General features: G+C 37.9%; 1 protein-coding gene across 2 annotated transcripts in view; it reads left to right on the top strand.

Annotated features, from left to right (window-relative positions):
• TRPC5 (transient receptor potential cation channel subfamily C member 5) overlaps positions 1-27,448 on the top strand; it is a 298,330-nt gene that overhangs the window by 265,616 nt on the left and 5,266 nt on the right. For both annotated transcript variants that reach the window (XM_078363587.1, XM_078363588.1), the window contains 2 exons: positions 24,603-24,806; positions 25,649-25,690. In XM_078363587.1, the coding sequence (XP_078219713.1) occupies positions 24,603-24,806; positions 25,649-25,690 (246 nt within the window). The remainder of the gene's footprint in view (positions 1-24,602; positions 24,807-25,648; positions 25,691-27,448) is intronic.

The following is a 27,448-nucleotide window of genomic DNA, read 5'->3' as shown; positions in this document are numbered from 1 at the left end:
TCAAGCAATTTGCCTGCCTCAGCCTCCCAAGTAGCTGGGATTACAGGTGTGTGCCACCACATCTGGCTAATTTTTGTAAATTTAGTAGAGATGCGGTTTTGCCATGTTGGTCTGGTGATACTCTAACTCAAGTGATCCGCCCTCCTCGGCCTCCCAAAGTGCTGGGATTACAGGCATCAGCCACCACACTGGCCTAAGTGTATCTAGATTAGCAGGTAGAAACCCTGAATTAGTGTTTCCGAAAATGGTCAGCAACCATCTACATCAAAATTATCCAAAGAAGTTTGTTAAACAATGAAGATTCTTGGGCCTCACAATCCCAGAGCACCATTTTTTAGTGTATCTGCAGTGGAACCCAGGAATCTGCATTTTGGCAAGCGCCCTAGATCAGTATGATATCCACTGAGGTTTGAGAACTAGTGATGTAAACAAATTCTAATATGTTCGTCTGGTTTCAAAGGCATGCTTAACCTCTATATTCTTCTTGACTTTTCATATCGAAGTCTCTTTCTGAGGAGTTCCTTCCCTCCATGTCTGCCCAGAGCTATCTTGCTTATGTCTCAAGGCCCAGCTCAAATATAACCTGTTTTGTAATATCTTCTCTACTTTCTGTTTCTCACCTACAAACAGCTTGGATCTCTCTTGAAGCAATGAGACAGAATATTGGGTTGATTTCAGTAGTGGAGTGTGAGGGGAATTGGGAACATGAGGATGGGAGAGCTGGAATGGAGCTGGAGCGTGAGTTCTGAGGTTTGCCCTGAAGTGTAGCACCTGAGTTTGCACACTGAAACTGAGGTGGTTAAAAAGGAGGGAAGCTGAGTACTAGTCAGAAAGTAACATATGCCAAGTCCTCAAATGGTCAGAGCAATAACTACAACCACCTAGAAACCATAATTGGGGAAGGGGATTAGCAGGATTTCATGCCTGAGGATAGGAGTGGGAGATAAACAGAATGGCTGCCCACTAGACCACTGCACATGGTGAGCAGGGAGAAGGACCTGTTGGTAACACCCACTGAGGGGGCTCTTGCAGTTTGGGAAAGGTTAAAGGGGCTATTGGGAAGCATCAGTACTAGGGTGTAAGGGGTTTTGGGGGCAGTGGATGGGCAGTGAATAAGAACTGGAGTGACAGCTCTCTTTTTGGCCATGACCCTTTGCAGCTGAGTTTGTAAACTTAAATTGAAGTTGCTACAATGGCTCTAGACTACTACACCAATCTCAAAATAATTCCCAGCAGGCCCTAGAATGATTAGAATAGTAAATTCTAACCACCTAGAAACCTTAGAGAGTAGATGAAGATTGTGGACTATTTTGTGGCAGGGAATTGGCTCCTCACTAGACCACACTGCATACATGTAGTAAGTTAGAGGGGAGGGCATTGAGGGATGTGGGAATACTTACTGAGGAATATTTCTCTGCTTCAGGGTCTCCACAAGGTTGAGGAAGGCTTCAACTACTTTCATATTTTGAAGATTCCTGCATATTTTTTAAACAAGTTGAAAAAATGAAATTAAAAATTATAATATCTTCAAAATGCTTACATATTTTTAAAATTACATTTATAGCCCCACAGTAAAACTGCAATACAATGTACAACTTCTGGTGAGGTCCAGAAATCTGCATTTTTAACAAAAGTCCCATATGATTTTGAAACACACCAACATTTGAGAAGCAGGCCCTGAATTCTACCAAGAGTATAAAGCAATTCACAGGAGGTAGACTTTCCTTGTCATGGAAAATGAATCCTCTTGCTTCTCTTCGGGAAAAATATGTCTCAGCGATTTGTGTTACTTTCCCATCAAAGTGAAGCAAAGCTGGTCTTATACTCAAATAAAGTAGGCAACTATCAGTTAGAGTAAAGCCTCACAATGTGTCTCCCTGCCCAAAATCTCTCTCCAGCCAGCCTGCCCCTATGGCCTAAGATTCCTAGGAGCAGCCTTTCCCCTTAAGAGTTATTATTAGCTCTACTTTTGCTGTGTTTGTGCCTGCTACTCTCCCTTCATATTAGGTTATAAAGTTTTCCAATTTGCTAAGCAAGATAGTTAGTTGTTTGCAGGAAATCTGAAAGAATACATAAGACTTTGTCAAAAACTGGTAGGAAATTGGTCTTGTAGTTTGACTGCAAGGAACCTAACTGTGAGCTTGGATTTGTTGAGAAATGTAAAATTGAACAGACATGTTCATTTAACCTCTCACTATGGCCATGTGCTCAGAATCTGGGCAAGTCAACAACATTTGAGGGTGTGCTCTACAATTAGAGTATTATACTCACACTGAGAAAGGAGCTGAAACCAATAAAAACTTTGGCCTGCTCAACGGAAGCTGATAAACTTGAAAGCCAATGCAGGGCACACACATGAATTGGAACACATCTGTAAGGCTATGTGTCATTAAGTGCACATTATAGCTGCACAGAAGTCCTAAACACTGGAAAGTTGAGAAAAGGCAGGACTTTCTCTATGACTGTGTAGTTTGTCTCTTACACAAAACCACCCAGCCAGGAGTTGTTCTGGGAAAACGTTCCAAAGTCATAGTTGGGTAGAGACGGTAGGACAGAGACTAGAAAAGGGCATCACTACCAAACACTGAAAATAAACAAGGGAAGAGCCAATGTCCTGTTTATCTAACAGATAAAGTAAAAGGCTAGTCTCATGAAGAACAATGAAAATTTCTTGGGGATGATATCTTTTGGAAAGTTTTAGATAAGCATGATTACAAGAGCACATCTATAATGTTATAATTCGATTTAAATAAAGGGGTATGAATAAAACAGATTTCTATATATCAAATGATTTCGTCATCCATATTGTTCACTGCTATAATCCCAACAACTAGAATCTGGTAGGCAATCAACACATATTTTTGAATGAATTAATGTATGAATGCTTACCTTACTCATCAATTAACAGCTCACCATATTTAACCAATCCTTCCAGGTGAGCCATACTTGCTGATCTTTATGATTCAGATAATACCTCTAAACTCTAATTGTATTCTGTGTGGTATTCCCATCACCACCACTGGACAATCATTTCTTCATATACAAAACTAAACAGAACACTTGAAATGTGGTAGTTGTTCAACACAGGAATCAAAGAATAAATGGATAGTTAGATAATGGATTCGTACATGATAAATGAATGGAAAAAGACTGCTGAGTATTTGCAATAATTTATCTGCTAAATTATTACATAGTAATTCCCAATATGAGGTCACGTGAGCACCAGAGGAACGGAATAGGAGCAACTGAGGTCCTTGAGCTCTTTTCAAAATGCTTAGCTAAAATCATATCCTCATATCAGTGAAGTGGATGCAATGAGGGAAACCAGAAAGCATTCTAAGTGTAAAAAAAATGCCTATGGTTTATAACTTGGCCCACTGTATGTTTCCATTTTTATTCAAAAATCAAGTATTTTTCCCTGAAAACCTTTAGAAAAAAATTTTAAGGACATACCTGCTTATTGTTTAAAATACATACAAACAAAAAACTAAACTCACCTAGGGATTTAAAACAAAAAAAACCAGCATTTCCAGATACCAAAACATCTAGCTGAATTAAAAAATGGCTGAATACCCACCAAGAGTTGAATCATCATTCTCCCTTTTTGAACATGTCCACAGATGGAAATCTGTGTTTGAAAATGTGACTCAGTCCATTTTAGGAAATACTGATTGAATATCTACTTCATTTCAAGAGCTGTGGTAGCAAAACATATATGTATTTCCAATGATGAGAGATTGCTGTTCTGGACCATCAAAGGGTAAAATGAGAACTCAAGGTTTGTTCCTGGTATTATAGGTTCAGAAGTACAGAGGAAGGAATCAAGAATTCTATCGTTCTTACTACATACCAGGGAGTAGCCTAGGAATTTTATATTGATTTTTACAACCATTCGGCTTGGTAGGTATTTCCCCCCATTTTTACTGTTGAGAAAACTGTGACTCAAAGACTTGAATTTACTTGTCTAAGATCACATAGCTAGTAAGTAGAAGAGCAGTATTCCAAATCGTTCTGTGTTGTTTGACCCTGAACACCTCTCCTCTTTCGACAGTGGCATGCTCTTTCTCAATATTTCATACTGCTCTTACCTCCTATCCTTCTCTGCATCCTAATTTGCCTACAGAAACACTGCATCCCACGGCAGGATTTCAGGACAGTGATAGTTATAGCCATAACTGTGTGTGTGTGTGCGTGTGTGTGTATGCACACACACGCACACACACACACTCATACATAAAATTTATATATTGAAATTGTCTTAGTTCAGGGTCTCATCAAGAGCATTCAAACATTTTGCTGGCATATCCTCTTAATGAATTTGGAGAAACAAAATCTATATATCTCCTTACATAGTTTTGGATTGATGTCCAAATATGTCATCATAAGTTTCAACAGTTGCAAAGGATGTAATTTCTGAAATACGGTAGACATTGACATTTAAAATAAAACTATGTAATTACTCATTTAAATGCATCCAATGTAATCTGAATACTATAGCAACTTCTTAGTCATACTCATACGTAAAGAAAATAAATGGCTTAAGTCTTCTTCAGGGGAAGAAAGTTTACATCATTCCTTTGTCTCCTTGAATTCTCATTTCCATTCCACATCCCCATAAAATTTTATTGTAATGTTATATAACTTTTGCATTTAAGAATTTTATTTTTTTTACTTTGTCATATTTCTTCATAACAAAGCATAAATTGAAATTTAATTCCACTCATAGGTATATACACAAGAGAATTAAGAACATATACTTCCATAAAAACTTGTACACAAATACTCGTAACAGAATTATTCAAAATAAAATAGCAAAGAGTGGAAACAACCTGAATGACCATCAATTGATTAGTGGATAAACAAGATGTCTATACAAGGAAATATTATTCAGCCATAAAGAAAATGAAGTACTGACATGTTACAACATGGATCAACCATGAAATCATTATACTAGGTGTAAGAATACACACAAAAGGGACCAATATTTTAGGATTCCATTTATATGAAATGTTCAAAACAGATAAATCAATAGAGATGAAAGTAGATTGATTAGTGGTTGACAGAGACAAGAAAGGGTGGCATGATGGGAGTGCTGGAATGTAACTGCCAATAAACTTTTTTTTGGAGTGATGAGGATGTTTTAAAACTAGATAGCAGTGATGGTGTTGAACTCTGTGAATATATAGCTGACCCTTGAACAATGCATAGGTTAGGGGTGCTGATCCTTTGTGCAGTCAATAATCTGCTTATAACTTTTGATTTCCCCAAAACTTAACTACTAATAGCCTAATCCTGATGGGAAGCCTTACTGATAACAGTCAATTAACACATATATTGTATGTTATACATATTATATACTGTATTATTATTATTTTGAGACAGAGTCTCACCCTGTTACCCAGGATGGAGTGCAATGGCAAGATCTCAGCTCACTGCAACCTCTGACACCCGGGTTCAAGCAATTCTTCTGCCTCACCTCCCAAGTAGCTGGGACTACAGGAATGCACCATGCCCAGCTAATTTTTGTATTTTTAGTAGAGACAGGGTGTCACCATCCTGGCCAGGCTGGTCTCAAACTCCTGACCTTATGATCTACCTGCCTCAGCCTCTCAAAGTGTTGGGATTACAGGTGTGATATATACTGTATTCTTATGACGAGGAAAGCTAGACAAAAGAAAATGTTATTAAGAAAATCATAGCTGTCCAGTCTATCATTGATGGGCATTTGGGTTGGTTCCAGGTCTTTGCTATTATACACAGGGCTGCAATGAACATACATATGCATGTGTCGTTATAGTAGAATGATTTATAGTTCTTTGGGTATATACCCAGTCATGGGATTGCTGGGTCAAAGAAAATGTGGTACATATACACCATGGAATATTACGCATCCATAAAAAACGATGAGTTCGTGTCCTTTGTAGGGACTTGGATGAATCTGGAAATCATCATTCTCAGCAAACTGACACAAGAACAGAAAGCCAAATACCATATGTTCTCACTCATAGGTGAATGTTGAACAATGAGAACACGTGGACTCAGGGAGAGGAGCATCACACACTGGGGGCAGTTGGGGAGTTGCAGGGGAGAGACAGCGGGGGGTGGGGAGGCAGGGGAAGGTGGGGAGGGATACCATGGGGAGAAATGCCAGATATAGTATGCATCTGAAGTAAAATAAATAAATTTTAAAAAGAAAAGAAAGATAATAGAAGCTTCATCTAGAAAACCTAACATATCCTCAGCTGCTTTCAATGTTATAATAAATTCATAAGGTAAATACTCACTAGCAAACACATAACAATTACATGGCATGAGGTTGGGGACCAAATTCATAATGAAGAGAAATGGACCAAACCAACCATGAGACACAAAGTAGAAATCAAAGAAGAAAACAAATATGTAAAATAAACAATATTAAAAATAAAAAGAAAAAATCATGGCTGGGTGCAGTGGCTCATGCCTGTAATCCCAGCATTTTGGGAGGCTGAGGTAGTAGGATAACCTGAGGTCGGGAGTTCAAGACTAGCCTGACCAACATGGAGAAACCCTTTCTCTACTAAAAATGCAAAATTAACCAGGCATGGTGGTGCATGCCTGTAATCCCAGCTACTCAGGAGGATGAGGCAGGAGAATTGCTTAAACCTGAGAGGTGGAGGTTGCAGTGAGCCCAGATCGCACCATTGCACTCCAGCCTGGGCAACAAGAGTGAAACTCCACCTCAAAAAAAAATCATAAGGAAGAAAAATATATTTACTATTCAATAAGTGAAAGGGAATCATCATGAAGGTCTTCATCCTTATCATCTTCACATTGAGTAGGCTGAAGAGGAAGGGAAAGTAGAGGAGCTGATATTGCTGTCTTAGGGGTAGCAGAGACAGAAGAGGTGGAATAGGTGAAGGGGGAGGCAGAAGAGACAGGTACACTCAGTGTGACATTTATCTTTTTCATTTCTGTAAAAATTATCTATATAGAACCAAGCCTTGCACCATTTGCTTTGGTTTTCATGCCCATATCATAGAAGGGTCCCTGTCACAAAAGAAGTCAAAAGCAGTCTTGAATAATCAGAACTGCATAATGTTAATTTGTTTTCTGGCACTGCTTCTTCATCTTCTTCCTCATTCTTTGGCACTGGTTCAAAAGCACTCATCTCCATCAAGTCATCTTCTGTTAATTCCTCTGCTGTCATATCTGTTAGCTCTTGAATTTCTCCAAGACCCATATCTTGAAACCCTACACTTTTCACCTTTTTGTTTTTTTCCATATCCACAGGTTCATTCATGATTTCCCTGATTGGCTGTGCCATAAATCCTGTGAATTCATGCACAGTATCTGGATACAGTTTTCTCCAGCAGGAATTTACCCTTTTGGGCTTTGATGGGTTTTATGGGTTTTCTATAACAAAGGTGGCATCCTCAATGGTGTAATCCTTCCAGACTTTTCATAATGTTCTCTTTATTGATGTTTTCTTCCATAGCATTGACATCCTTTCTACAGAGTACCACGTGAAAAGAACCTTAAAAGTCTTTATGGTTCCCTGACCTAGAAGCTGGATTCAAGGTGTTGTATTTTCGGTCCAATACACCACTTTGATGCCTTTGGTGTTAAACTCATAGCATTCTGAGTGGCCGGGGCATTGTCCAATATCAAAAGATCTTTAAAAGGCATCCTTTATTAGCAAAGTACTTCCTGACTTCAGGGACAAAGCATTGATGGAACCAATCCAGAAAAAGGGTTCTCATTGTCCAGGCCTTGTTGTATAAATGAAAGACTAGCAGCTGGGCTTTATATTTTTCCTTCGGGGCTAAAGGGTTAGAAGTTATATAGATAAGGGAAGTCTCAATCATAAGCACAGTTGCATTTGCACAGAAGATTAGAGTTAGCCCATCTCTTCCTGCCTTTAATCCTGGGGCCTGCTTCTCTTCCTTACTAATAATTGTCCCTTGTGGCATTTCCTCCCCAAGAATAGGACACTTTCATCCGCATTAAAAAACCTGTTCAGGCATATATCCTTTCTCTTTAAGAAGAGTCTGCGAACTCATCTGCTGCCTCTTCATCGGCAGAAGCTGCTTCTCCTGTTATCTTGACATTTTTAATGCCAAACCTCTTTCTAAAATTATCAAACCATCTTTTGCTGGCATTAAATACTCCAGCTTTAGATCCTTTACCTTCCTTTTGCTTTGTCATATAATGACTTCAGTTATTCTTGAATCATATTAGAATCTATAGGTATGCCTTCCTTATAGCAATCCTGCACCTATATAAAAAGTACATTTTCAAAACTAGATATAAAGGTATTTTGCAAAAAGTACAAAGTTTTTGCACCTGCTGGTATAGCTATATGACAAATTACCTTTTCGTTTTTTACAATGGCCCTTATGCTGAATTCATTTATCTTGAAATAGTGGGCAACCACAGCTGCAGTTCTCAATCTTCAGTACATATCAAGAAATTCGACATTTTCTTGTAATGCCATGACATTTCTGTTTCTTGGGAGTTCAACCAGCCTTGTTAGTGGCACTTCATATGCCCCCCCCCCCCAGTGTTATCCAAAGTTTACAGTATTGCACTAAATACAATAAAAATATGTGAGAACCACAAGAGATCACTTTTTACCACAATATGCAATTTATTGCAGTAATTGTTTATATGGAAATAAATGGCACACAGTGTTTTAAATGGACACTCACGACACCTGAGCTCACCACAGTGGCAACAGAAGGTGGCTACAAAATTATTATAGTAGTATAGTATGTATTACAGTTAATTTCATGCAGTTGTGATTTAATACTTCATCTTTACGTTTCTTTACATTTCTCTTGATGCAAATGGTGCCATGTATGTGTGTGCATGCATTTTGATAAATTTTAACTTTTTATAATAATTGTGTCTATTTTATGGTAGCAAATAATATAATAGACTAGTATCTACACATATTTTATGCATTCAGTATATATCTGATTTTTAAAATTTTTCAATATTTCTAGGCTATGTGGTTTTTCTATGAGTTATTTTAAATTGTTGAAAATCCCCAAATAATTTTCAACATATTTATTTTTTAGAAATCACATGAGTGAACTCCACACAGTTACATGTTGTTCAATGGTCAACTGTATTAAAAACCCTTGAAATGTATATTTTAAAAGATTAATTTTATGATGTATGCAATATATCTCAATAAAGCTGCTTCAAAAAAATAATAGAAGAAAACACAGTAGTAAATCTTCATGACCCCATTTTAGGCAACAGTTTCTTAGATTAAGACAGCAAAAGTATATACAACAAAAGAGAAAATATGTAAATTGAGTTACATCAAAATAAAATAAGTAGAATTACAAAAAAAAGAGAAATGTTTAAATACAGTTATCAAAATATTTTTAAACACAAATTTGTGACATGGTAATATATATGCTTCTTTATTAATTTATTAAATAACAAAATCTAGCAGTGGATCTAATAAGTACCTAATTTTAATCTAGAGGCTTGATTTTTATTTTAAACTTACTGCTCACTTGACCTAAAGCCATTTAATCCCTCCTAGAAAAGACAAAAGTATCTCCACTTTATTCATTAACAGCTGATTAGAATCTCTTATCCAGAAATAAGCAATGACAATCTCAGAAATCAACAGAATTCTCTACTTCAGTGAATTTTAATCATTTGGGGATGTGCAGTTTCCTTTGAAAATACAATGAAAATCCAGAAAAATGTAAAACTTTCAATATTTTACATACAAATTTAGTAGATCCACTGACTCCATTAACTTCATTCATAGAATCAAGTTTTAAAATCCCTGTTTGTCAATATTGAACTCAATCTGCTAACCTTTTAATATGACAGTTAAGCACTGCTACCTTGTAGAGCAAAAAGAAGGCTTTCATGGAATATCTGAAAGGCCAAAGAGAAATTCTAGGATTTACAACAGACTGAATGTTCACGCAAAAACCACTGTAAGCTAACACTGTAAGACATAGCTCTCCTTTTACAAATTTCATGTGCTAGTAAAGAAAGAGATTTTTATTTTTTTAAAGTGGCAATTATTTAACAGCACAGCAGCCTAAGGCAACAAGGCCAGTTAGGGCTAACAAGAAGCTAATAAAAAAAATGGAAAGGAAAACATGGGTAACGAGATGTCCATAGGGAGCACTGAAAACCTCCAACATAGTCCTAGGGATCTAGAAGACCATGGACACATACAGGGCTCTGTGCATGCCCAGAAACATCTGAGAATACCCTAATTTCTCCACTCTGGCTAATCTTGAGCTTTGCACAAGCAGTAAGGAAAAGCCAAGGCAGAGTTTTAAACTAAAGGAGCATTGGAGTTGTATCACAATACATGAGCACTTTAGCAAAGAGTGGGAGAATCACTGATTCAAGGCATTTGATAAAATCACTGTGCAATCATTAACTGAGCACTAGGCTGAGAATAGACTTCAATGGCTTTATAAGACAAAGAATACAGGCTTATCATAATTAGTTAAATAAAGTCACTCAAGAAACACCAATAAAAACAAAACCTGGTGGGAGGGGCTCAAATGTTCAGATTAATCACATGTTTTAAAATGTCTAGCTTTATCAAAAAATACAAAACACATAAAAAAACAAGAAAGTATTCCAGACTCAAGATGGCGCAGTGAGAACAACCCAGGATTGAAGCTCTCAGTGAACGCGTGGAGGGTGAGTCAGGACCTCATTTCCAGATGGATCTTTGTTGCCCACAGAACAGGGAAATCCCCAGGTATAAAAAAGACGTGAGATGCCAGCACAGCGGTTTTGGCTGGTGCAGCCGGTGGCCGGCGCTACAGCGCAGCGGCGCTCCACAGTGTTCCGCACAAAGCGCACTGGTCCGGGTGCCCTGTTTAACCAGCAATCTGAGACTTGAGAGGGCAGATTGGCATATCCATCTGATTGAACGGGACTTGGACAGTGAGCCAGGCCAGGAGATTTCAGTAAAATGTTGTTTGGGCCAGTGCAGTGGGACAAACAAAACAGCGATTCCAAACGCTCCAGGTGGAGAGTTTCACTGTGGGCACAGCTGAACCCAGGACAGTGCAGCTTGGTGGGGGAGGGGCGTCCGCCATTACCGAGGCAATCCGCCCCTACTGAGGTTACACTCCTATTGCTGACGCAGCCTGCCATTGCGGAGACAACCCGCCACAACAGAGAGACTCCACCGAAGGGCGTAGCCCGTGGCAGCAGTGTGGAGACCACAGCAGCAGGGCAGAGCCTGCAGCAACAGGGCGGACCTCACACCAGCAGGGCAGAGCCTCGGCAGGCAAATAGTTACTAGACTGACTCCTAGCTGGGCAGGACAGCACAACAGACACTCATAAAGAAAGCCCCAACCCCCCGAGTCAGAGCATCTGAGAAAAAAAGGGGTTTTTTATGAGTTCTGCTGCAGCAGAATTAAATGTAGTAGCCTAACAGCCCTGAATGAACAACAGAGCTCACAGATCAGCACTTGAGCTCCTATAAAGTACAGACTGTCTCCTCAAGCAGCTCCTTAACCCCTCTATATCCAGAAGACTGACATTTGGCAGGCATCATTCTGGGACAAAGATAGCAGAAAAAGAAACTGGTAGCACCCCTCACTGTTCTGCAGCCGCTATAGGTGCACCCCAGACAAGCAGGGCCTGGAGTGGACCTCAGCAGTCGTACAGTGGAGGGGCTAGACTGGTAGAAGGAAAACGAAGTAACAGAAATATTTCATCATCAACAATCTGGGCGTCCACTCAGAGACCCAATCGAAAAGTCAGCAACTACTCAGACGACAGGTGGATAAATCCACAAAGATGCGAAGAAACCAGTGCAAAAAGGAGGAAAACACCCGAAACCAGAACACCTCGACTCCTACAAAGGACCAAAACTCCTCACCAGCAAGGGAACAAAGCTGGACGGAGAATGACTATGACAAAATGACAGAATTAGACCAGAAGGTGGATAATGAGAAACTTTTGTGAGCTAAAAAAACATGTTTTAAATAAATGCAAAGAAACTAAGAACTTTGAAAAAAGATTTGAAAAAAGATTGAAGGAAATGATAACAAGAATGGATAACTTAGAGAGGTATATGAATGAATTGAAGGAGCTGAAAAACACAATACGAGAACTTCGCGAAGCATGTACGAGTTTCAACAGCTGAATTGACCAAGCAGAAGAAAGAATATCAGAAGTTGAAGATCAACTCAATGAAATAAAACGAAAAACCAAGATTAGAGAACACAAAGGCACAAAAAGGAATGAACAAAGTCTCCAAGAAATGTGGGACTATGTGAAGAGACCTAACCTATGTTTGATAGGTGTACCAGAATGTGACAAAGAGAATGAATCCAAGCTGGAAAATACTCTTCAGGATATTATCCAGGAAAATTTCCCCCACCTAGCAAGGCAGACCGACACTCAAATGCAGGAAATACAGAGAACACCACAAAGATATTCCGCAAGAAGAGCAACCCCAAGGCACATAATCGTCAGATTCAACAGGGTTGAAATAAAGGAGAAAATACTAAGGGCAGCCAGAGAGAAAGGTCAGTTCACCCACAAAGGGAAGCCCATCAGACTCACAACAGATCTGTTGGCAGAAACTCTACAAGTCAGAAGAGAGTGGGGGCCAATATTCAACATCCTTAAAGTAAAGAACTTTCAACCAAGAATTTCATATCCAGCCAAACTGAGCTTCAGAAGTGAAGGAAAAATAAAATCCTTTGCGAACAAGCAAGTACTCAGAGATTTTGTCACCACCAGGCCTGCTTTACAAGAGCTCCTGAAAGAGGCACTACACATAGAAAGGAACAACCAGTACCAGCCATTCCAAAATCACACTAAATGCTAAAGAGCATCAACATAATGAAGAATCTACAACAACTAACTGGCAAAACAGCCACTTAGCATCAAAATGGCAGTATCAAATTCACACATAACAATATTAACCCTAAATGTAAATGGACTAAATACACCAATCAAAAGACACAGACTGGAAAATTGGATAAAAATCCAAAACCCATCAGTGTGCTGTATCCAGGAAACCCATCTCACATGTAAGGATATACAAAGGCTCAAAATAAAGGGATGGAAGAAGATTTACCAAGCAAATGGAGAGCAAAAAAAGCAGAAGTTGCAATTCTCATCTCTGACAAAATAGACTTTAAAGCAACAAAGATCAAAAGAGACAAAGAAGGCCATTACATAATGGTAAAAGGATCGATACAACAAGAAAAGCTAATGATCCTAAACATATATGAACCCAATACAAGAGCACCCAGACATAAGGCAAGTTCTTAATGACTTACAAAGAGACTTAGACTCCCACACAATAATAGTGGGAGACGTTAACCCTCCACTGTCAATATTAGACAGATCAACCAGACAGAAAATCAACAAGGATATCCAGGGCTTGAACTCAGACCTGGAGCAAGCAAACCTGATAGACATTTACAGAACTCTCCACACCAAATCCACAGAATATACATTCTTCTCAGCACCACATCACACCTACTCTATAATTGCCCACATAATTGGAAGTAAAGCACTCCTCAGAAAATGCAAAACAACTGAAATCATAACAAACAGTCTCTCAGACCATAGTGCAATCAAGTTAGAACTCAGAATTCAGAAACCAACCCGGAACCGCACAGCTTCATGGAAACTGAACAACTGGCTCTTGAATGTTGACTGGATAAACAATGAAATGAAGGCAGAAATAAAGAAGTTCTTCGAAACCAATGAGAACGAAGACACAACATGCCAGAATCTCTGGGACACATTTAAAGCAGTCTCTAGAGGAAAATATATAGCAATAGGTGCCCATATGAGGAGAATGGAGAGATCCAAAATTGACACCCTATCGTCAAAATTGAAAGAGCTAGAGGAGCAAGATCAAAAAAACTTAAAACCTAGCAGAAGAAAAGAAATAACTAAGATCAGAGCTGAACTGAAGGAGATTGAGACACGAAAAACCCTTCAAAAAATCAATAAATCCAAGAGCTGGTTTTTTGAAAAGATCAACAAAATAGACAAACCATTAGCCAGATTGACAAAAAAGAAAAGAGAGAACAACCAAATAGATGCAATAAAAAAATGATAAAGGGGAAATCACCACAGATTCCACAGAAATTCAAACCATCATCAGAGAATATTACAAACAACTCTATGCACATAAACTAGTAAACCTGGAAGAAATGGATAAATTCCTGGACTCCTGTGTCCTCCCAAGCCTAAACCAAGAGGAAGCTGAAACTATGAATAGACCAATAACAAGGTCAGAAGTCGAGGCAGCAATTAAGAGCCTACCACACACACAAAAAAAGCCCAGGTCCAGATGGGTTCACAGCCGAATTCTACCAGACCCACAAAGAGGAGCTAATACCATTCCTTCTGAAACTATTCCAAATAATCCAAAAAGAGGGAATACTTCCCAAATCATTTTATGAGACCAACATCATCCTGATACCAAAACCCAGCAGAGGCCCAACAGGAAAAGAAAACTTCAGGCCAATATCCATGATGAACATAGATGCAAAAATCTTCAATAAAATATTGGCAAGCCGATTGCAACAGCAAATCAAAAAACTTATCCATCATGATCAAGTAGGATTCATCCCGGGGATGCAAGACTGGTTCAACATATGGAAGTCTATCAACATAATTCACCACATAAACAGAACCAAAAACAAAAACCACATGATTATGTCAATTGATGCAGAGAAGGCATTTGACAAAATTCAACAGCCCTTTATGCTAAAAACCCTCAATAAACTCGGTATCGATGGAATGTATCTCAAAGTAATAAAAGCTATTTACAACAAACCAACAGCCAATATCATACTGAATGGGCAAAAGCTGGAAGCATTCCCTTTGAAATCCAGCACTAGACAAGGATGCCCTCTTTCACCACTCCTATTCAACATAGTACTGGAAGTTCTAGCCAGAGCAATCAGGCAAGAAAAAGAAATAAAGGGTATTCAAATAGGAAAGGTGGAAGCCAAATTGTCTCTATTTGCAGACGACATGATAGTATACCTAGAAGACCCCATCGCCTCAGCCCAAAAACTCCTGAAACTGATAAGCAACTTCAGCAAAGTCTCAGGGTATAAAATCAATGTGCAGTAATCACAAGCATTCCTGTACACCAGTAACAGACTTAAAGAAAGCCAAATCAAGAACGAACTGCCATTCACAATTGCTACAAAAAGAATAAAATACCTAGGAATACAACTCACAAAAAATGTAAGGGACCTCTTCAAGGAAAACTACAAAACAATGCTCAATGAAATAAGAGAGGACACAAACAGATGGAGAAACATTCCATGTTCATGGTTAGGAAGAATCAATATCGTAAAAATGGCTATACTGCCCAAAGTAATTTACAGAATCAATGCTATCCTCATCAAGCTACCATTGACTTTCTTCATAGAACTGGAAAAAACCACCATGAACTTCATATGGAACCAAAAGAGAGCCCGCATAGCCAAGTCAATTCTAAGCATAAAGAACACAGCGGGGGGCATCACACTACCGGATTTCAAACTATACTACAAGGCTACAGTAATCAAAACAGCATGGTACTGGTACCAAAACAGAGATATAGACCAATGGAACAAAACAGAGGTATCGGAGGCAACACAACGTATCTACATCCATACAATCTTTGATAAACCTGAGAAAAACAAGCAATGGGGAAAGGATTCCCTGTTTAATAAATGGTGTTGGGAAAACTGGCTAGTCATGTGCAGAAAGCAGAAACTGGACCCCTTCCTGACAACTCACACTAAAATTAACTCCAGATGGATTAAAGACTTAAACATAAGACCTGGCACCATAAAAACCCTAGAAGAAAATCTAGGCAAAACCATCCAGGACATAGGAGTAGGCAAGGACTTCATGAACAAAACACCAAAAGCATTGGCAACAAAAGCCAAAATAGACAAATGGGACCTAATGAAACTCCACAGCTTCTGCACGGCAAAAGAAACAGTCACTAGAGTGAATCGGCAACCAACAGAATGGGAAAAATGTTTGCAGTTTACCCATCTGACAAAGGGCTGATATCCAGAATTTACAAAGAACTCAAACAGATTTACAGGAAAAAAACAAACAAGCCCATTCAAAAATGGGCAAAGGATATGAACAGACACTTTACAAAAGAAGACATATATGAGGCCAATAATCATATGAAAAAATGCTCATCATCACTGGTCATTAGTGAGATGCAAATCAAAACCACATTGAGATACCATCTGACACCAGTTAGAATGGCGATCATTAAAAAATCTAGAGACAACAGATGCTGGAGAGGATGTGGAGAAAAAGGAACACTTTTACACTGTTGGTGGGAGTGTAAATTAGTTCAACCATTGTGGAAGACAGTGTGGCGATTCCTCAAGGCCTTAGAAATAGAAATTGCATTTGACCCAGCAATCCCATCACTGGGTATATATCCAAAGAACTATAAATCCTTCTACTATAAGGACACATGCACATGAATGTTCATTGCAGCACTGTTTACGATAGCAAAGACCTGGAACCAACCCAAATGCCCATGGATGATAGACTGGACTGGGAAAATGTGGCACATATACACCATGGAATATTATGCAGCAGTCAGAAATGATGAGTTCGTGTCGTTTTTAGGGACATGGATGAATCTGGAGAACATCATTCTCAGCAAACTGACACAAGAACAGAAAATGAAATACCGCATATTCTCACTCATAGGCGGGTGACGAAAAATGAGAACACATGGACACAGAGAGGGAGTACTAAACACTGGGGTCTATTGGGGGGAAAAGGGGAGGGCCAGCAGGGGAGGGGAGCTGGGGAGGGATAGCCTAGGGAGAAATGCCAAATGTGGGTGAAGGGGAGAAAGGAAGCAAAACACACTGCCATGTGTGTACCTATGCAACTGTCTTGCATGTTCTGTACATGTACCCCAAAACGTAAAATGCAATAAAAAATTTTAAAAAAAAGCAAGAAAGTATAGCCAATACATTGGAAAAAATATAGCAAGAGAAACTGTACTTGAGGAAGCCAAGATGTTGGATGTACTAGAAAAGACTAAACCAGCTAATTTAAATGTGTTTTAAATATGACATATCATGTGTCGAAGAACTATAGGAATCCATGTCTAAAGAATTAAAGGAAACAATGAGAAGAATTTCTCCACAAATAGAAAACATTAATAAAGTGATAGAGATGATAAAAAAAATCAAATTGAAATTCTGGATTTGAAAAGCACAATAACAGAATGAAAAAATCACTACAGAGGCTCAATAGCAGATTTAAACTGACAAAGAGAATCAACAAACTGGAGACGGATCAATTAAGACTGCTAGGGTTGGGCACAGTGGCTCACGCCTGTAATCCCAGCACTTTAGGAGGCCGAGGCAGGCAGATCATGAGGTCAGGAGTTGGAGACCAGCCTGACCAACATGGTGAAATCCCGTCTCTATTAAAAATAGAAAAATGAGCTGGGTGTGCTGTTGGCTGCTTGTAATCCCAGCTACTCAGGAAGCTGAGGCAGGAGAATTGCTTGAACCTAGGAGGTTGAGGTTGCAGTGAGTCAAGATGGCGCCACTGCACTTCAGCCTGGGTGACAGAGCAAGACTCTGTCTCAAAAGAAAAAAAAAAGACTTCTACTTTGGGGAACAGAAAGAAAAAAGGATGAAGAAAATTGAACAGAGCCTCAAAGACTTGTGGGACATCAGATGTACCAACATACACATAATTGAAATCACAGCAGGAAAGGATAAATGGGAAGAAAGAATATTTGAAGGATAAAAACTTATCAAATTTGATGAAAAAAATTAATCTATACATCTATGAGCTCAAATAACCCCTAGCAGGATAAATACAAAGATATTTAAATCACAGTCAAACTGACAAAATGAAAGACAAATAACGAATCTTGAAAGCAACAAGAGAAAAATTATTACATCATGTACAGGGGCTCTTCAATGTGACAATAACTAATTTTTTTAAAATCAGAAACCATAGGCACTAGAAGTCATTGTGATGACATATAGAAAATATTTAAAGCAAAAACTACCAATCAAACAAAACTATCCATAAATAACCAAATGGGATTTATCTGTGGAGTGCAAAGTACCTATCATATTAACAGGTAGAACAAGAAAAACCCCATGAACATACCAATTGAAGTAGAAAAAGTATTTGACAAACTTCAACATAAATTTATGATTTTTTTAAATAAAAAAAGATCTCAATACACTAGGAATAGAATGTAACTTCCACATCCTGATAAAAGGAATCCACAAAAACCTACAGCTAACATTAAACTTAGTGGTGAAAGACTGAAGGCTTTTCGTCTAAAATCAGTAATAAAGATAGTATATCCACTCTCACTACTTCTAGCCTATGTTATGCTGACAATTCTAGACAGTGATATAAGAAAAAAATCATTAAGGATATACAGATTAGAAAGAAAGAAGGAAAACTGTCTTTGTTTGGAAACAATATGATCTTATATAAAGAGAGTCTCTAAAGAATCTACCAAAAACACTTTCTAGAATGAAAAATTAGTTTAACAAGGCCACAAAATAAAGGTCAACATATAAATCTTAATATATACTAGCAATAAACTATTGGAAACCGAAATTTTAAAAGACACTACCTGCTATTATCTGAAATAAACTAAAGTCCTATTGAAAATCACTGCAAAGAAAATAAAATACTTAGCTATAAGCTTAACAAAACATGCACAGGACCTGTACACTGAAAACTATAAAGCACAATTAAAAAAAAACTATACTGTATTTGGGGACTAGTAGACTCAACAGAATAAAGGTATTAACAATCTTGACAAAGAAAATTAAAGTGGAAGGAATTGTGCTACCTGATTTCAACAGTTACTATATAGCTACAGTCATCAAGACAGTGTGGTATGATGCAGAGATGGACATATAGATTAATGTAACATAACAGAGAATTCAGACATAGACTCTCACAAAGATCCCTAACTGATTTTTTTCTTTTGCATTTAAATAAATAAGTCTCACTAAGATATAATTCATATACAATAAAATTTACCCTTTTAAATTGTATAATTCAGTGGGTTTTAGTATATTTCAATATATGTGCGGCCATTACTACTGTCTAATCCCAGAGCATTTCTCACTGAAAAATGAAGCCCCATACCCCCTATTCCCTTCTCCCACCAGTCCCTAACAACCACTAATGTACTTTCTGTTTCTATGGATTTATCTATTCTGACCATTTCATAGAAATGAAATCATAGAATACAGCCTTTTGTGATTGACTGACTACTTCCACTTTAGCATAATGTTTTCAAGGTTCATCCATGTTGTAGCTTGTATCAGTACTTCATTCCTTTTTGATGCCAGATTATATTTCATTATATGAATGTGCCACATTTTGTTCATCCATTTATTGCTTGATGGACATTTGGGTTATTTTCATTCTTCGGTTATTATAAAAATGCTGCTATGAAAATTTGTATACAAGTTTTTGAGTGGAGACATGTTTTCATTGATCTTGGGTATATACCTAGGAGGGGATTTGCTGGGTCATATGGTAGCTCTATGTTTAACCATTTGAGTAACCTATCATACTGCTTTCCAAAGTGGCTATACATTTTACACACACAAGAGCAATATATAAGGGGACCAATTTTTCTATATCCTCACAAACAGTTGTTATTACCTGTCCTTTCTTATAATAGTCATCCTAATGGGTATAAGGTGGTATCTCATTGTGGTTTTAATTTGAATTTTCCTAATGACTAATGATGTTGAGAATATTTTCAGGGGCTTGTTGGCCATTTGTATATCTCCTTTGGAGAAATGTCTACTCAAATGCTTTTCCCATTTTTACATTGATTTGTCATTTTATTGTTGAGTTGTAATTATTCTTTATATACAATTATACATGGTCATTATCATATATACGATATTAAATTATTTTATCACATTCTATGAGTTATCTTTTTATTTTTTTGATGCTGTACTTTGAAGTAAAAAAAGGTTTTAATTTTGATTAAGTCAAATTTATGTTTTCTTTTGACACTTATTTTTCGGTGTCATATCTGAGAAATTGTTGTTTTATCCAAGGTCACAAGGATTTACTCCTAAGCTTTCCTATTAGAGTTTTACAGTTTTTATCTATTAAGTACAGGCCAATCATCCATTTTGATTTAAGCTCTGTATGTGGTATAACACAAGTGTTTAACTGAACTCTTTTGAATGTGGATATCTAGTAGTCCAGCATGCCCCAAGTGATGTTCGGCAAAGGGGCAAAAGCAGTTCAATGGAGAAATGAGAGCTGTTCTAAGAAATGGTATCAGAGCAATTGTTCACTCATATTTTTAAAAGATCATACTGAATGGGCAAAAACTGGAAGTATTCCCTTTGAAATCTGGCACTAGACAAGGATGCCCTCTCTCAACACTCTTATTCAATACAGTATTGGAAGTTCTAGCCAGAGCAATCAGGTAAGAATAAGAAATAAAGGGTATTCAATTAGGAAAGGAGGAAGTCAAACTGTCTCTATTTGCAGATGACATGGTTGTATATTTAGAAGACCACATCGTCTCAGCCCAAAATCTCCTGAAACTGATAAGCAACTTCAGTAAAGTCTCAGGATACAAAATCAATATGCAGTAATCACAAGCATTCCTATACACCAATAACAGACTAACAGAGAGCCAAATCAAGAGCAAACTGCCATTCACAATTGCTACTAAGAGAAAAAAATACCTAGGAACACAACTAGGAAAGGATGTAAAGGACCTCTTCAAGGAGAACTACAAACCACTGCTCAAGGAAATAAGAGAGGACACAAACAAATGGAAAAACATTCCATGATGATGGTTAGGAAGAATCAATATTGTGAAAATGGCCATACTGCCCATAGAAATGTACAGATTCAACACTATCCCCATCAAGCTACCTATGACCCTCTTCACACAGAACTGAAAAAAACCACCTTAAACTTCATATGGAACCAAAAGAGAGTCTGCATAGCCAAGTCTATCCTAAGCAAAAAGAACAAAGCTGGAGGCATCACGCTACCTGACTTCAAACTATACCACAAGGCTACAGTAATCAAAACAGCATGATACTGGTACCAAAACACAGATATAGACCAGTGAAACAGAACAGAGGTGTTAGAGGCAACACCACACATTTACAACCATCTGATCTTTGACAAATCTGACAAAAACAAGCAACAGGGAATGGATGCCCTGTTTAATAGATGGTGTTGGGAAAACTGGCTAGCCATGTGCAGAAAACAGAAAGTGGACCCCTTTCTGACACCTTACACTAAAATTAACTCCAGATGGATTAAAGACTTAAACATAAGACCTAAAACCATAAAAACCCTAGAAGAAAACCTAGACAAAACCATTCAGGGCATAGGCACAGGCAAGGACTTCATGACTAAAACACCAAAAGCATTGGCAACAAAAGCCAAAATAGACAAATGGGATCTAATTAAAGTCCAGAATTTCTATAAAGCAAAAGAAACAATCATTAGAGTGAACCGGCAACCAACAGAATGGGAAAAACAATTTTGCAATCTTCCCATCTAACAAAGGGCTAATATCCAGAATCTACAAAGAACTAAAACAGATTTACAAGTAAAAAACAGACAACCCCATTCAAAAGTGGGCAAAGGAAATGAACAGACACTTTTCAAAAAAAGACATATATGAGGAAAACAAATATATGAAAAAATGCTCATCATCACTGGTCATTAGAGAAATGCAAATCAAAACCACATTGAGATACCATCTCATGCCAATTAGAATAGTGATCATTAAAAATTCTGGAGACAACAGATGTTTGGAGAAGATGTGGAGAAATACGAACACTTTTACAGTGTTGGTGGGAGTGTAAATTAGTTCAACGATTGTGGAAGGCAGTGTGACAATTCCTTAAGGACCTAGAAATAGAAATTCTATTTGACCCAGCAATCCCATTACTGGGTATATACCCAAAGGATTATAAATCATTCTATTATAAAGACACATGCATATGTATGTTTACCGTGGCACTGTTTACAATTGCAAAGACCTGGAACCAACCCATCGATGGTAGACTGGATAAGGAAAATATGGCACATATACCCCATGGAACACTATGACGCCATAAGAAATGATGAGTTTGTGTCCTTTGTAGGGACATGTATGAAACTGGAAACCATCATTCTCAGCAAACTGACACAAGAACAGAAAATCAAACAACACATGTTCTCACTCATAGGCGGGTGTTGAACAATGAGAACACATGGACACAGGGAGGGGAGCATCACACACTGGGGTCTGGTGGGGAGGGTGGAGAGGGATAACAGGGGGAGAAATGTCAGATATATGTGACGGGGGATGGAGGCAGCAAACCATATTGCCATGTATGTACCTATGCAGCAATTCTGCATGATCTACACATGTACCCTAGAACCTAAGATACAATTAAAAAAAAAAGAATCTCAACATAAACCTCTTCCATTATAGAAGAATTAACTCAAAATGGATCACAGAACTAAAGGCATATCTTCCAACTATAAAAGTTGTGGAGGAAAATATAAGAGAACATTGTCATCACCTTGGGTTAGCTGAAGATTTCATAGACATGACACAAAAAGCACAATCTATAAAAAAAGATAGTTTTATAAACATGATATTTTGACTTTCTCAAAAGTAAAACTTTGCTCTAGTAAAGACATCATTAAGAGAATGAAAAGACAAGATACAGACTGAAATAAAATATTTGCAAGTCACAGATCTAACAAAGAGATGGTATCTGTGTGTGTGTGTGTGTGTGTTTGTGTGTGTGTGTGTGTGTGTGTATAGATAGATAGATGATAGATAGACATATAGATATAAATGGGCCAAGGATCCAAAGAACACTTCATCACAGAAGATATACAGATGGTAAATAAGCATGTGAAAAGATGCTCAATATCATTAGCCATTGGGGAAATGCAAATAATAACCATAATGAGATCCCACTGCATACCTGTTAGAATGAGTAAACTTTAAAAACCTGACAAGCACTAAAAAATATATAGAGCAATTAGTGAATATTGAAGACAGTAAAGCCACTCTGGAAAAACAGTTTGGCAGTTTATTATAAAGTTTAACACACACTTAACACATGATTCAGCAATACCACTCCTAGGTATTTAAGTTAGAAAAATTAAACCTGTGTTTAGACAAAAACCTGTACATGAATGGTCATAGCAGCTTTACTCATAATTGCTATAAACTGGAAATAACCCAAATGTTCTTCAGTGGGTAAACAAATAAACCATTGTACATCCATATAATAGAAAACTACTCGGCAATATGATTGAATGGGCTATTGATACATATGAAAACACAGATGAATCTCAAAGGTGTTGAGTATAATAAGCCAGTCTTAAAAAGTTACCTACTACATGATTCCATTTATATGACATTTTGGTAAAGCTAAACTCTAGGGACAGAAAACAGAGCAGCAGTTGTCAGAGGTTAGTTGGGCGAGTTTGATTACAAAGAGGTAAGAATAGGGAATTTTGGAGGGTGATAGAAATGTGTATCCTTATTGTAGTAGTGGTTACATCAGTCAATACAGCTCTTAAAAACCTTAGAAATGTACACAAGGGTGTGTGTGTGTGTGTGTGTGTTACGATTATATTGGTTGTTACATGGGTATATATACCTGTCAAAACTCATCAAACACTTTAACTTGTTGAATCTTATTCTTTGTAAATTATGCCTCAATAAAGTTGAATTTTTTTTTTTTTTCGGAGACTGAGTTTCGCTCTTGTTACCCAGTCTGGAGTGCAATGGCACGATCTCGGCTCACCGCAACCTCCGCCTCCTGGGTTCAGGCAATTCTCCTGCCTCAGCCTCCTGAGCAGCTGGGATTACAGGCACACGCCACCGTGCCCAGCTAATTTTTTATATTTTTAGTAGAGACGGGGTTTCACCATGTTGACCAGGATGGTCTCGATCTCTTTACCTCGTGATCCACCCGCCTTGGCCTCCCAAAGTGCTGGGATTACAGGCTTGAACCACCGCGCCCGGCTAAAGTTGAATTTTTTTAAAAAACAAAGCCTCCCACCATAATCGTACTCCTTACAAATAACTACTATTGACAGTTTAGTGTGTACTTGTCTAGAACATGTAAGCATGTCATATAAAATATTTTCCGGTTGTATAAACTGGATCATTGTACATAATATATATTGTGCTTTAGATTGTTTTATTCATTTAGAGGGCTTGAACAGATGCATATACATATATATGTTTATGGATCTACTATATTTTAGTATTTATATTTAATACCATTTTGTAGATGTAACACCATTTACTTAACCAGTTCTACTGTTGAATATTTAGGTTGCTGCCAGTTTTTTTGCTACTATTATCTGTACGACAGTAAACAGCCCTGTACATACATATTTTTATAAGTATAGATAGGATATATTTCTAAGAGTAGAGTAACTGGGTGACAGGGTATGTATGATTTGAATTTATATAGCTATTGACATATTGCCCTCTATAGAAGCAACTAGAAAGTTCAGAATGAGAAGTGGGTATGTCGTGCAGTTTCCCATCCCAAATCCTTGAACTTTTGTCTTTCATAGGATCATGCTGATATTGAGTGGAAGTTTGCAAGAACGAAGCTCTGGATGAGTTACTTTGATGAAGGTGGCACTTTGCCACCTCCTTTCAACATCATCCCAAGCCCCAAGTCATTTCTATACCTTGGTAACTGGTTCAACAACACCTTCTGTCCCAAAAGAGACCCTGATGGTAGACGGAGAAGGCGAAACTTGAGAAGCTTCACAGTAAGACTTTTAAAAATTATGAATCTTTTTTTTTTTTTTTTTTGAGACGGAGTCGGTCTGTCGCCCAGGCTGGAGTGCAATGCCACGGTCTCAGCTCACTGTCAACCTCTGCCACCCAGGTTCAAGCAATTCTCGTGCCCCAGCCTCCCCAATAGCTGGGATTACAGGCATCTGCCATCACGCCTGGCTAATTTTTGTTTTTGTTTTGAGACGGAGTCTTGCTCTGTCACCAGGCTGGAGTGCAGTGGTGCGATCTCGGCTCACTGCAACCTCTGCCTCCTGGTTCAAGTGATTCTCCTGCCTCAGCCTCCCAAGTAGCTGGGACTACAGGTGAGCACCATCATGCCTGGCTAATTTTTGTATTTTTAGTAGAGATGAGGTTTTGCCATGTTTGCCAGGCTGGTCTCAAACACCTGACCTCGCAATCCACCCACCTCGGCCTCCTAAAGTTCTGGGATTACAGGTGTGAGTCACCACGCCTGGCCAATTTTTTTGTATTTTTAGTAGAGACGGGTTTTCACCATGTTGGCCAGGCTCTTGAACTCCTGACCTCAGGTGATCCGCCTGTCTTGGCCTCCCAAAGTGCTGAGATTACAGGCATGAGCCACTGTGCCTGGCCAAAATTATGGATCTTTTTAAACAAAACTGTTTCCTCCCTTCTCTCCTTTGTGATACTATTTTCAACATCATAAAGTAATTCCAATATACATTTGCTTTGGGGGTTTGTCAGGCAGGAGCTCCTGTATCATTCTCCAGTCCTAATATTTAGAAATAAATTCAGATGGGTGGCTAGGGTGCTGGGAGACCGCTGATGTAACATCTCTGTCTATTTTCAATTACAGGATCGCAATGCAGACAGTCTGATACAAAATCAACATTATCAGGTAAAACTTCCTCACAGGGATGAAGCACAATAGTTGTTGGTTGGTTCTGTGGAAGAGAAACAAACTCCACTCTGGCTGTTTCTGGACAGGATCCCATTTGACTGGGATAGGAGGCTTGAAAAGGCTATAATTTATCAAAGGCTGAAGTACCTCTTTCAAGTGGAATCACCTGCTTTATAATCTTGTTCATGGCCCTTATGCAATCCCTCAGCTTGATTAGCAACAAGTTGTCTTTTTTGAAATTACATAAAATAGAATTTGTGGTTGGTCAGTTAAATATATGAGTACCTACTGTACACCAAACACTATGCTAGATACTAGAAAAATGACTAGGAACAAAAAAGACGCAATGTTTCTGCTCTTATGAAATTTATTATCTAGCAGGGATAAAATAACAAGTCATTAAAATTATAGTTAACTCTTGATCAATAGAGGTTCGAACTGTGTAGATCGACTTATAGGCAGATTTTTTCAGCCAAGTGCAAATAAAAAATATAGTATTCATGGGATGTAAAATCCACATATACAAAAGGGCAGATTTTTTGTATCTGCAGGTCTTGCAAGATGACTGCAGGACTCAAGTATGCATGGATTTTGGTACATGGGGCAGGGGTCCTGGGACCAATCCCCAGAGTATACCAAGGTATTGTATTAAAATTAAGTGATTACAAGGATAAAAACTGCCATGAGGAAAAAGTACATAGGGCAATGGAAATATATAACTGTAGGCAACTAACCTCAATGAAGTAAAAGCTTATCTGAATGTCAGGAACTTAGATCTTGATAAATTACAACATGACTTTAATCAAAGAAATAGAGAAGCACTTCAGCATTTTGTTAAAAAAAAGTAATAAACCTAATAAACATTGGGGCACTCTTCTCACCAGCTAGAAAACAGTCAAGCATACAAATATCACAACATCTCTTGAGTATTCCTTGCAAATCACAAATAAGAGACAACCATCTCTCACTGTCCTGATGAAAAAAACCCAAAGTAGAAAAATGTTCTATAGCATTTGTAGGAAATCCATCCTTATTTTATAGGTCACTTCTCCTAACTTTGTTCCCCTTAGGCCATAACTAACAAAGAGAAACAGAAAATAAAGTATTTCGTATGTAAACCTTCTCTCCCTACTCCCACCTCCAAATGTTATTTTTACAATAATAAATCTTAAGCAAGATTCATTGCCTTCATTTTCTGCTTAATAGCCTTCAACAATAACAAAAAAAAAGGATTTCTGCACATCTCAGTGACTTCCTCAAGTACACATAGTAGCAGAAGCAATAAATATAGCATTGGCTACTATTACCATTGGCCTTGAAATCAGACTGAAGTAGAATGAAAGTCTAATCTTGACACTTACTAGTTGTGTAACATTGGATGAGTAAGCCTCATTGAGCCTTGAATTCCTCATCTGTAACATTGAGATAGTAATAAAACTTAACTACAGAGTTGTGAAAATTGAGTGATGAGTATGTATAATATGTATATGTGCATGTGTTTCATTGCAATAAGTTGTAGCTATCATCATCACCATCACTAATACAAATTGTAGTGATCATGTGTAGACCATTCCCCTGGAGGCTAACTGCAAAGAGGACATTCCTGTAAATGAGAAGTGTAGATTGACTATGCAAAAAATATCTTCACTATGTAATTAGTGGACATTAAAATCAGCAGACTTAGTGACTCTGAAGAAGACTCTCTTAATTTTATAAAAGGAGAAAAAATACCTCTCATTTTACTAGGAATGTTAA

Source organism: Callithrix jacchus, chromosome X (assembly GCF_049354715.1).
Source record: "Callithrix jacchus isolate 240 chromosome X, calJac240_pri, whole genome shotgun sequence".
NCBI classification, from domain to species: domain Eukaryota; kingdom Metazoa; phylum Chordata; class Mammalia; order Primates; family Cebidae; genus Callithrix; species Callithrix jacchus.
This window is presented reverse-complemented; position numbering and strand designations above follow the sequence as displayed.